Genomic DNA, 12,092 nt, shown 5'->3' with positions numbered 1-12,092 from the left:
GCACTATATCTTCTGATAGCATTCTGCATATAGACTGTACTGCTGGTCAAATCTTTCAGTACAATATAGAAACATTATAGTGGTCTTGGATCATGCTGATTTACTTTTCTTGGCATAATACCATCCTTTACACAGAATATATACATTGCATTTGTGCGTCCCTGCATTACATTTCCACTTACCCTGAAAGTAATAAGTAGATTCAGAACAAGATCTTGCAAGTGTAGCAAAATGAACACTTCATTTAAGAAGTTTTAGTCAATTAGTAATTTTAACAGGCAATTATAACTGATTTAAAAATGTATATAGCACGTATTAAAATTATACCGTACTCTTACCCGTTTTATTGAGCAGTCTGTTAAACTGGGAAATAATACAAATTACATTTTGTCTCCATGAATTGTCTGTGGACTTTCAGGGATTAAAGAAATGGGCTGGTTTGGAACAAAATGACATGACCTTTTGGTGAAAAAAATAGATATCTGCACACTGAGCTGCCTTCCCCATTTACCATATAAGACAACGTTGTAACAGTTGATATCAACAGTAGTAAATATTATTGAGGCAGATAGTATGCTGTTTTTGTGACGTGTGGGGGTATCTTGGGAGTTATGGGCTGGTTGCCAGCAGACTTCAGTACTTCTCTCATGAGAGACCTGTGCCGCCCAGATCTGATGAAAGATGTGCTTATGCAGGTCTGCAGTGGCTAAAGTCTATGAGGTTTAGATCAGTGTGACAGCACAGACTTGTGGTTGATTACCATTATATTTGCAATTTAAATTGTACATACTGTAGTATATATGAAGAGAACAACATAAATGTGCAGCTGAGAGATGCACAACCTGATGGAAGAATGGATTACTACTGTGTTTCAGGTATCTACTGTATCTATCCTCCCAACTTTTAACCCATGTATCATCCCATGACCCAAGTTTATGATAAATTATAGCTTACCTAAATTAAAACAGGTGATAGGGTAACTTATATTGTGATCAACAATATTTTACACCTCTCTTGTGAAGATATTTCACAAAATACATGATACTTTAATAATATTTAAACAGGAAGTTATAGTAATTTTTATTTTTAACAATATTTGCTGTAAAGTAATTTATTTGTAGCTCTTGTTAAAATTATCTGTACATGTTTTATTTTGACAAGTTTAATCTTCAGCGTGAAAACAAATTTGCTGTATTTTAAAAATGAAGGACAATTTTTTTTTCCTTAGCTTAAGGTTTATGCTTAATAGTCTTGGTATCTAAGTACTAGATAAACGTGAATCGTATTAAACCAAAACAAAATACCAAGTGATGTAATTTAGGGAGATAACTTAACAACCTTTAAAAATTAACTGAATTAAATCTAGGACAACTAGAGTAGTTACAAAGTACACAAGCTGAAATTGCCCCTCATTTGTAAAGCTTTGGTTTGTTTTTCATTACTTCAAATGCTTCCTTACGAGACTAAAAAGTAAATGTCCTCCTTAGGGGTGTAGTGTGAGTTTCATCCATTAAGACACATCATACTAGTCAGGGAGAAAGGCATTTCAAACTTGTATTTGCAGTAACAGATGCATTGCAGACATTAGACCTTAAAGAGATGATAAATCCTCTAAAGGCACATATACACACACCCTCTCATGGGTGTAAATTGCCGATTTCTGACAGTCACTATTTCCTATTTTAGCTCTCGGCAATGTTAAACCACAGTGTAGTAAGTGTGTGCATATCTAATATTTTTCCTAAAATTCTACAATATGTTTTACAGGCAGCTTGTCTCTTTTTCTCTCTCACACCTCATTGTTTTGATTTTTTCTTCGATATTGCAGTGGTTGAACAGTCAAAATATAAAGATTTAAAGTGGCCGGTCATGACTACCCCACAGTTTATATTCTTTATTCATATGTTTTGACTTTTTTTTTATTGTTTTTTGTGAAAAGGTTATTTTTAAAAATGTGAAGGGTTAGTGCATTGCAACTGCAACATATATAACAATGAATACCTTCACTCACTGCATTATATCACATTTAAGAAATGAATACTATTGTGAAACACATCCATCTGTGCCATGTTGTACTGGATGAAATAAAGCTGCTTATCCTTCTGTAAATCTATATATATATTCTGTCTGTTGAGGTTTCAAGTCCCAAATGATGGTGAACCCCTTGACTCTCAGAGGACATTTGATCAATAAACTCTACTGTTGTACCATTTGAAAGAATGGTGAGGCCAAGAGCATAATCAACAAGCAAGAAGTCTCAAATCCCACATGTCCTTCTCTACACGCTGTTCATATTGATCTTTAAATACTTTTCTAGTGTCTCTAGTAGAAAAAAAACTAAATGTCCAAAAAAATGTTATAGAAATAAAATATAACTGGTTATTACTGTATGTTAAGTGTGTTATAATGTATTTGGAATACTGCTGGTTAGTCTGAGTGGTGTACGTCTGTCTCCTCTTAGCTATTTTAAATGTTAACATTATTGCAGTATCTTGTTTTGCCTTTGTTTAAACTTTTTATGTAACACTTTCAGATTTACTTCAAATGTAAAGTGCCCTATAAATAAAATGTATTATTATTATTATTACTGATGCACATCTGAGGCATGTGTTATTAAAAAAAAAAAAGCTGCTCTGCCACACCTGTATAGAGGGCACCTAGTCTCATTCTGCATCCTATTTTCTTTTACTTTACTTTTGGAAATTGTGTATGTTGTGTATTGCAGTATGTGTTGGCAGTTGGGAGCTCAGTATTTCATGCTATGTTCTATGGAGAGCTTGCAGAAGACCAGGATGAAATTCGAATCCCAGACGTTGAACCAGCTGCTTTTCTTGCAATGCTTAAGTAAGTTTTTTATTCATTTAAAATCCATTTCTCAATTACTTCTCATTGGTCTAAATACACATTTTGTAGTACTGTTATGATATGAAAAATGTGCCAAGCCTTTGACATTATATCTGGATTTGCACAAGGCTTAATAAAATATGAATTAGTGATGCATTTGTTTAATTTCATATTTAGATGTTACTGATTCATCAAGAGATAAAAACGAAAGCTTTGTAGACTTCATTATTAATGTAATTTGGCAAATATGTACTTTTACTGTCATTCTTTCTTCTGATTTGACTATACTTGTTTTTAAATTGCATATATCCATCACTGTGAACAAATAAAAATACGTAAACCAGCAGCAGACGGAAGTGCTGTGTTCTATACTGTATTGTGAAAATTAGTTTATGTATAGTTTAAATTTATGGGAGAAAAATGCAAGTGCTGTGTACAGCAGTGAGTCATTTAACATTAAAATCAAGCATTAATGGTCTTATTTATATCTCTGTTGTGAAATGGATGATTAATGCCTGCACAAGTTCAATCATTAACATAAAATGTGTTAGGTGCTTTTTTAATTTTATAGACTTTATGCTGCCAATTTTAGACATTCTTTAATCAATAACAGTTTTAGCACTAATGTCTTTGCTGTTACTATGAGTGCGGGTCGTACTTCTCTAAATTAACCTTGAAGTTCCTGAAGAGAGTATTTTGAATCTTAGGTAATTTAACTTTGTCGGTCTGTAGTAGTAATTTTTAAATACATTTACTGCAGCAGAAAATCTATATTTATGTATTGTATGTGTGATTTTTGGGACACACTTATTGTTTCCTTATGCCTGATTCCAAATAACCTTTCAGTGTGCACTTACTGCTTATTGAACAGATACACAGTATTTTACAAAGGACACAACCTAATGGTGGTGTTTCATCAGTTGTATCGGCATTCATACTTCCTGCCCACCATATCCTTTCCATCAGCAAAATGTAAGTGCCTATTAAAGCATACAGACTCTTTGCTGGTGAAGAATGGTACATTACTGAGAACGACATGCAGCCAGTGTTTAATTGGATGGATTCATGTTTTGTAATTTTGTGTGGTGAACATATTTAAAAGTCTTAACACGCAAAACTAAAATACTAACACAAGTTCACATGGGACTTGTATAATAAAGTTTGCACTCCACTTACCAGAAGTGTGACAGAGGAAAGCATGGTTTCCATATATATATATATATATATATATATATATATATATATATATATATATATATACTTTTTAATAGTATGGTACAATATACTGTACATTTACTGTTATATTGAAGTTTCTACTTTATAGTGTTATCAGCAGCACATAAATTTCCATGGTGTCCTCTAGCCATGGTTCACATCATCTTTATCTGTTTTCAAGTTTATATCCATGTAAAGTATAGATGTAATGTAATGATGTATTATTTACCCTATACACTTCCAGGTACCTCACACCCTGAGTTGACTGTGGTGCTGGGGGGATATGGGATAGCAGGCTGCTTGTGTTGATTGACACATTTACAAAACAAAAAACACTAATGGGAGAGGTACGAAGGAATTTAAGGTGGCCCGGGATTACAAGGTTTTTGTTTTTTTTTTGTAGGCTTCAAGGATTCTAGTGTTCACTATATGGGTGACCTTCTTGTCCTTTGCATGTCTTTGGACAGTGATAGGAAACCAGAGCACCTCAAGGAAACCCATGCAGACATGGGGAGAACCTGTAAACCCTTGCCATGGAGGTCCTGGGACGCTCACCCTGGAACTCTTACTGTGAGGCAACAGCACTACTGCTATGCTGCTGTGCTGCCCACTTGTATATTTTAATCTTTTAAAATTACTAAGCATATAAAGTGTACATTATAGTGATCCTACATTACCTACACACTTGTCATCATTCAGTGTGTTTACATGCACTCAAAAATGGAATAATGTGAGTAATCCAGTTAAAGCAGAATCTTGGGATTTCTTTTTCTTTTTTTTAATCTGTGTTTACATGTACAAGTATGCATCTGGATTTCTTCCTTTCCCAGATTCCCCTGACATCATTAAAATGTGCACCATGAATCCAAAAACGAGTATGAAGCCTGTCGTAATTTTCCTCTGTTTTATAAATTCATTTATTTCTTCATGTGATATATATAGTAAATAAAATCCATCCCCATTTTACATCCTTGACCTGAGCATGGGATGATTGGCAGTATGAAAAAATGGCTCTACATCACTGCACCTGATCACACTTTTTTAACATATCTGTAGCAAATAGCTCAATGAAAACTAAACTTAACATGTTTCTGTTACCGAACTGTACTTCACCCACTCTATTCTGCTTGGCTGTTTGCATGAGCCCAGCAAAAGAGAGGTGTAACAATACATTTGCTTCTTGCCTTATACCTAGTGCTGCTGCAATAACAATAACACAGGTATTTTTACTTCAGTATAATAAGTATTTATTGCATTAGCCTGCCTGTTACTTTAAACGGTAATCGGACTATTCAACGCACGTTACTTTTAACAATTTACCTGCAACACTTCCTCTAACGTTGTTCGGTTGTGCTTAGCATATTAGCAAATATTTAAATTGATTATATCAACCTGAAGGAGAAATAATGAGATTAACTGAACATTTGTTCTGTCAATGGTTCTATTAGTGGCTGTTAAAAGCATGTGTGAAGCTAGCACGTGCGCAGGTTGACAGAGTGCAATTGGGCATGCGCAGGCAACTAAATTCTTAACCGTAACCTGGTTAAGGTGTTACATGGCCAAATAACTAGGTTACTCACAGGTAAATGTATGTCCCTTAAACATGTTTCTCAGAAACCAATAATCCGGTTTCAGTAAGCAGAATAAGGGTTTACAAATGGGACTGATTTTGACAAATGGTAAAATTTTCTTAGACTTGTACATCCAAAATCCCAAACTCTCAAGTTTGTAATTCATATTTTCAGTTCTTAAATATGCAATGAATAGGGTGTTGGTAATGTAGTTGTAGAAATTCCTATCTCATTGCATTATTTATTTATTTTTCTTTTAGTGTTGTGTGAATAGTTATCCATTATTTCACACATTAAGCTTCTTGTGTTGTGAATTGCACTTTGGGCAAGATCCAGCATATAGAAATGATTTCTATGACCTGCTATCACACCTCCTTTACTCCAGTTTTTCAAGTGTAGTTTTAGCTCTGCTTTTGTGCTCATTGAGAAAATGTCTTGTGTGTGTGTTTCATTGCAGTCTGATGCCTCTACTTGCCCATCTTGTCCATATCCTGTATTTAATATGAGAATACAACAATCATAATGAAACATGCATCTAAGCCCAGTAGCATAATAGTAACAAATACAAAATTCAGTGCATCAAAATACAATGATTATAATGTGCATGTTTTTTACCTCTTAAAAAGAAGTGTTTCAAAACGCTGCTAATTATTCCTGTGCTGAAAATGGCAGACAGTTTATATTCAACTTTTTTTTTTTAAAAGAGAAAACGGATTACTAAGTCAATAGTAAATACATCATGACTGTTGCATATGTATTCCAAGCCATAAATTTTATGTTTGATGGAAGCTCCTGTGGCAGATTTTTCTAACCTTAACACGTTTTGAGTGAATTCCTGTGTCCATTTCACATTACCAGCTTGGTGTTACTAATTTTCTTGTCAGATCCGGTGTTTAAAGTTGATTGACAAATCTTTTATGGACTGAACTTTTGACATGTTTTTGTGTATGTCAGTTTCTGGTTTTCATTCATTTTAAGAAATAGTCTTATTCTTAAATCACAAAGTGTAGCCTTCACCTTGTGCTACTTTTTACAAATCGTTTTCTTTTCAAATTTATAGCAGTATGAAAAAGTTTACTTACTTATTTGCACCTTTCCTTGCCAAGCACCATAGCATGTTGTTATATACTGTATTGGGAGATGAGTTATGTTGGTTTAAGTTTGTTTTGTCTAAATCTGGCAAAATAGCCAGCTGTTACATGTTTGCCCTGTACTGCATATACCATATAGAACACAATAGTTGACCCATAATAAATTTTGTTTTTCAGATACCTAACTTTTCAAACTCTGGAGTACTGCTTGCAACTGTAAAATTATGATGAAACCAAAGAATAACACCTAATACAAATAGAAAAAAAATGTTTCTGATAAAACTCAAAAACACAGTGTAAACTATGTGTCAGTCTACTGAAAAAAGAGTTTCTTTCTTTCTTTACTTCATTATTGTATATTTTTGCAATGAATGGAGTTGTCTTTTTATACAAAATAGTAGTAGTATTACATAAAGGTCATTGAGTGAACAAAGACAGGTGGGAGTCCTTTTATTGTAATGTGCAGGGCATTCAAACATGCAGTCTTAGAGGTGAAAAAGTTATGGTTCCAATATACTCAACCAGCTTAAAATCAGCCTTTTAATTACCTGGCATAGAGAGGCAGTTGTTAGCTGTGCTGCCCAAATTCCACAAGATTGGGTTTTAATCCTGGCCCTGCCATATTCTTTGTGTGTGTGTGTGTGTTTGTTTGTTTGTTTGTTTGTGTTGGTGTTTTTCTCCATCAGGTACTCCAGTTTCTGCTCTATGATTTAGATGTTCTAACTTGGTTTGCTGTGAGAAAGTGTGCTGTGTATATGAGAATATCATACAGTGGAGAGCCACCCTTTCCAGGTTTGTTACTTGAATTTTGCCCCAGAAAGGAAAATTGGTTTACACTTAGGATAATTCATGAAGACATTGAGACAAAAAAAAGCTAAAATGGCATCTAGGTAGATAGTGTGTACTTCTCTTACTTTAGTTTGGAGGCAGTATTCACCACTCCATCATAGGAAGAACAAATGGTAGAGATGGTCTATATTGCAATGCAGTAAGGCTCGCTGCTCATTAATAATATGAGTGTTCAGTATAGCTTTCTTAGAATGCACCAGCACAATTCTCAAGTTCTCCTTAACATGTGAAGATTAACTGTCTGGATGGCATTGTCCTCTTTGTATTTGGATGAAATGAAAAAAGCATTCCTCATTCTGCTGGTGAAGCATGCTGGTTATTAGTTACTTATATTCTCTTATTTAGTGCTACTTCTGGATTAAAATTACTGTTTTTGTGTGCATTATTGGGCAACATTTGCCTTTTTTTAACCTAACAATGAAAACATGACTAGCCTCACAGATCATTTAGCTTTTTGTATTGACTTATAACTTATTTTCTTGTTTGTTATGGACAAAGATGTAAGCAAATGTCTCCTTGAAAGAAACAGTCCAAGCCAGGATTGAAGACAGTGCAAGTTTGACCTCCTCATGTGATTTCATTCTTATTTTATTAGTCCCAGAAAACATTAGTGAACGTTTGATGGACAATGTCAATGTATAGTAAGCTTCCAGTACAAAATCCTGAACTCTGAGGTTGGGGTATTCATCTACTTCTAGTAAATGCTAATTACCATCTTCAGTTCAAATGTTAGGTCACATCTGAGCATGTTCGATTTTAGTTCATGAGAGTATTTTCTGGATTTGTTTATTTAACATTTTAAGAAAAAGATATGTTTCATATGTTGTGAACATATTGTGTGACCTGATGTACTGTGCATTTGGCAATATGTGTAACATGATTTTTTTTTCCACAAACATTTTTGGTATTTGTTGCTGTCCAGCATTTGTCATCATAAACAATGATTATATAAGAAACTTTATTTTCATTATTCACGAAAACATTAGAGTAGGACTTTTTATGGTCATCATTACAAGCTACTTTGGGTAAGTAACATAAATATATATTTTTTGTATTAAGTATTAAATTAAAACAAACTTGAAAGAAAAAGTCTAAGTTGTTTTTTGCAAACTGAAAGTGATGATATGTAATTCTTCCATTACATTGTCTGCATGTGGTCAGTCTGCAGTTTGTAGCTCTGTCAATGACTCTGTATACAGCACCTTTCAAAGAGCACCAGCAAAAATATATTTTATAGAGCACACAGTGTAAGAGTTTGATCTCATCAGTTTATCTGTTTTTGGTTTTTCTACATGCATTATTTGCTTGCTGTGCCTTATGAAGAACCTGGTTGGAGATGAATTTAAAATGTTATTTTTTTATCCTACTTTTGTGTCTGTGTTTAGTTCTAAGAATATTTTGGTTAATTAATTTTGGTATAAAAGCTTCCATTACAGTGATTGTTTACCGTTTGAGGTCTTATTCAGTTTCAGCACGTTTAGTTAATAGTTGTAAAATAAAAGTGATTCCTCTTTGTTTTTTTCAACCCACATACTATAATAAAGCTAAATTATTAATCTGATGATGGTGCTCTTAAACTGCCAAGATTGGCACAGTTCGATAAATAAGTAGGAAGGAATAAATAAAATCTGTGTGCTCTGCATGGATTATGTTCTTCGCCTACACAAATCAAGCTATATTTGAGAGTGCACTGACAGGTTTATAGTGGGTGAAAGGCAGTAAGAAATATGGTTGCATTTTATTGCTTATCAGCCACATTTAGAAATATACATTCTTGCTTTGTTGGTTGTTTTTCATGCTGTGACAAAAATGCACATTTACAATTAGTCATTAAGTATGCAGATAAACCTAACTGCAGAATAGCAAACTTCACCATGTCATCACATTCTTACACTACCCCCACTCTCCACTTCTCTGATCTTTCCTGAATGTGAGCTCCTTGAACATGAAAATATATTGTAGAAGGCACACGGGATGGATGAGCACACCAGCCAAGAGTCCAGAAGATCCCACAACTAGACTGGACACCCTGTGGGAATGTAAAGTTATCCCGGCCAAGAGAGAGAGAAGAAAGTTGTACCTGGATGAAGCAGCCTAAACGGTTGGCCAGACATCCCAACTATAATGAATGGGTCCTTACCCAGGCAGGAAAGCCTGAATAAATGGAAAGGTGTCCTGACCGGACATGAACTTTATACCTTCCCTGGCCACGACAGAAGAGGAGGACAGGGAACAACTATCCCTGGGAGATGTTTATTTCCCCCAGGTGGTAGATGATAGCAACCCTCTGTATCGGCACCCATTCAGGAACCAGCAGGGAATCCCAGGAGTTGTAGTCTGGCAGCACAACCCTGCTGGGATCCATGGATGTTGCAAAGGGGGGCTGCTGGGAGATGCACTCCCCAAAATACGGGACTTCCATATCACCCAGAAGTATTTCTAACAGGCAGTGGACATGGCACCGGAAATGCTCCCAGGTCCTCAATAAAAGAGACCTCGCTCCCTTATCCAGGCGAAGCTGGGAGAAAGGCAGGCAACACTGAACTGGAGGGGGGTAGTGCGGTGGTGAGAGAAGAGTATTGTGGAGAAAGAACCTGTGTTTTTGCTTGTCCTACGAATTAAAAAAAAAAAAAACAAAAAAACCTTTATTTGAACCCGGGACTGTGTTCATGTTGGGGTATATATATAATACTAGGGGGCTTGAATTGTTGCTATTTCATTAGTTTCACTTATATTTCAGAACTTCTGTAAAAACAATATTTGGAATCTGTCGTGTCCCAATATGCTGAATCTTTTAAATGAGGTCTGTGAGACTTGTGTTTTAATGACTTTGCACCATAATTTAGGATAGGTTTCTCTGTTTGGAATTTCAGCACAGACAAAACGATCCACATCATCAGCAGTTAATAATTTTTTTGCAAAGTAACCAATAAATGCATGTGAGTTAAACCCCATTTTTTGAAATTCTCTGACTTAAACTAATTTCCTTTTGTTTGCGTCAGTGCAATCTGTGCTGTCTTTTTATTGATACAGTAGTGACTGACGTAATAAAGTGTCACAAAATTTCTACTTTAACAATTGCCGACTGCGTCACCCCAAACACAAATTTCTAGCACCCTCTCCAACCCCTCCTCTCACGGGTCACCCCCTTGCCGCATCGATCAGCACCCAGCTATCATTCTTCCGTGCCTTACTCTGCCCTCCCTCGAACGGACCTAACAGTCATGTAAAACAAAAAAGGCTTCCGCTTGGCTGGGACGCTAAAATACTTTCGACTGTTACTGCTTTCATATTCTGTACCTTTCTCTACATATGTATCACGCCTTGGGTCTCTCTTCTCTTTGCTGAGAGCACAGGCTCTGTGTGTGCCACGTGACTATACATGACTGAATGTTTTGCGGACTGTCCGAGCTCTTATTTGATAGGAAGGGTGTGTCTTGCAAGACTCTTATGTTCCACGTCCCTGCGAGACTGCCCTGGGACAATCTCTGGCAAGTCTCATGTTTACGGTCCCTGCAAGACACTCCGTGGCCATATTTCTGCGATCGAGGAGGGATTACTGTGTGTGTGTGTGTGTGTGTGTGTATATATATATATTTTATATATATATATATATATATTTTTTTATATATATATATATATATATTTTTATATTATATATATATATATTTAATATATATATATTTAATATATATATATTTATATATATATATATATATATTTATATATATATATATATATATATATTTATATATATATATATATATATATATATATATTATATATATATTTATTTATTTATATATATTTATATATATATTTATATATATATATATTTATATTTATATATGACTGCATTCTTTGCAAACTTAAGGGAGTCGTTGTTCCTCTGCTCCCTTTTAAATGAAGCCGGGGTCTGCCTAAACTGAAACTGCAGATGTGTGAGGGGATCAGATTCGACCTCAAGGGCCGGGGTTTTCATCCCAAGACGGCTCTGCACTTGATGATGACGTATTTGGCTGAGACATCCCGGGTGTCACATCGTCATCACCAGAGGCCGAACTCCGCTCCCCTACCAGCTGTATAAACGGCGTGGAAGAAGTTGAGGGCGCTGATTCCATGTCCGTGACTAGACCTAGCGATTTTGGGGAAGAAGCGTCTGTTTTACCGCTTTTAATGTCTACCCAATCACTGCCTAATATCACGGGGAAAGGAGGATTATCGATCACCGCCACCATCAGCTTTTTTAATACGCCGTCCTGGCATATAAAACATTTGGCGGATTTATAATTCCGGACATTCCCATTAATGCAGGTAATGCGGGTTTTGATTTTTAACCATTGTCGCGGTAGTACCAGATGGCGAGCAACAATGGAAATGTTACTGCCGGAATCAAAGTTACAGCTTCAACTCCATTGACTAACACTTCTCCCGTATGTGTAAAGGCCAGAGGGTTATCGAGTGAACACTGCGCCTCCCCTCATATCACTCCGCAGACCCCGTCATTGCTTCGCGGAGCCGT

General features: G+C 35.6%; 1 protein-coding gene across 2 annotated transcripts in view; it reads left to right on the top strand.

Annotated features, from left to right (window-relative positions):
- btbd3b (BTB (POZ) domain containing 3b) overlaps positions 1-12,092 on the top strand; it is a 55,262-nt gene that overhangs the window by 22,332 nt on the left and 20,838 nt on the right. For both annotated transcript variants that reach the window (XM_039738021.1, XM_039738020.1), the window contains one exon: positions 2,726-2,844. In XM_039738021.1, the coding sequence (XP_039593955.1) occupies positions 2,726-2,844 (119 nt within the window). The remainder of the gene's footprint in view (positions 1-2,725; positions 2,845-12,092) is intronic.

The sequence above is a fragment of the Polypterus senegalus genome, chromosome 16, assembly GCF_016835505.1.
Source record: "Polypterus senegalus isolate Bchr_013 chromosome 16, ASM1683550v1, whole genome shotgun sequence".
NCBI classification, from domain to species: Eukaryota; Metazoa; Chordata; class Cladistia; order Polypteriformes; family Polypteridae; genus Polypterus; species Polypterus senegalus.
Note: the sequence above shows the minus strand (reverse complement) of the source record. Positions and strands in the feature narration are given on the sequence as shown.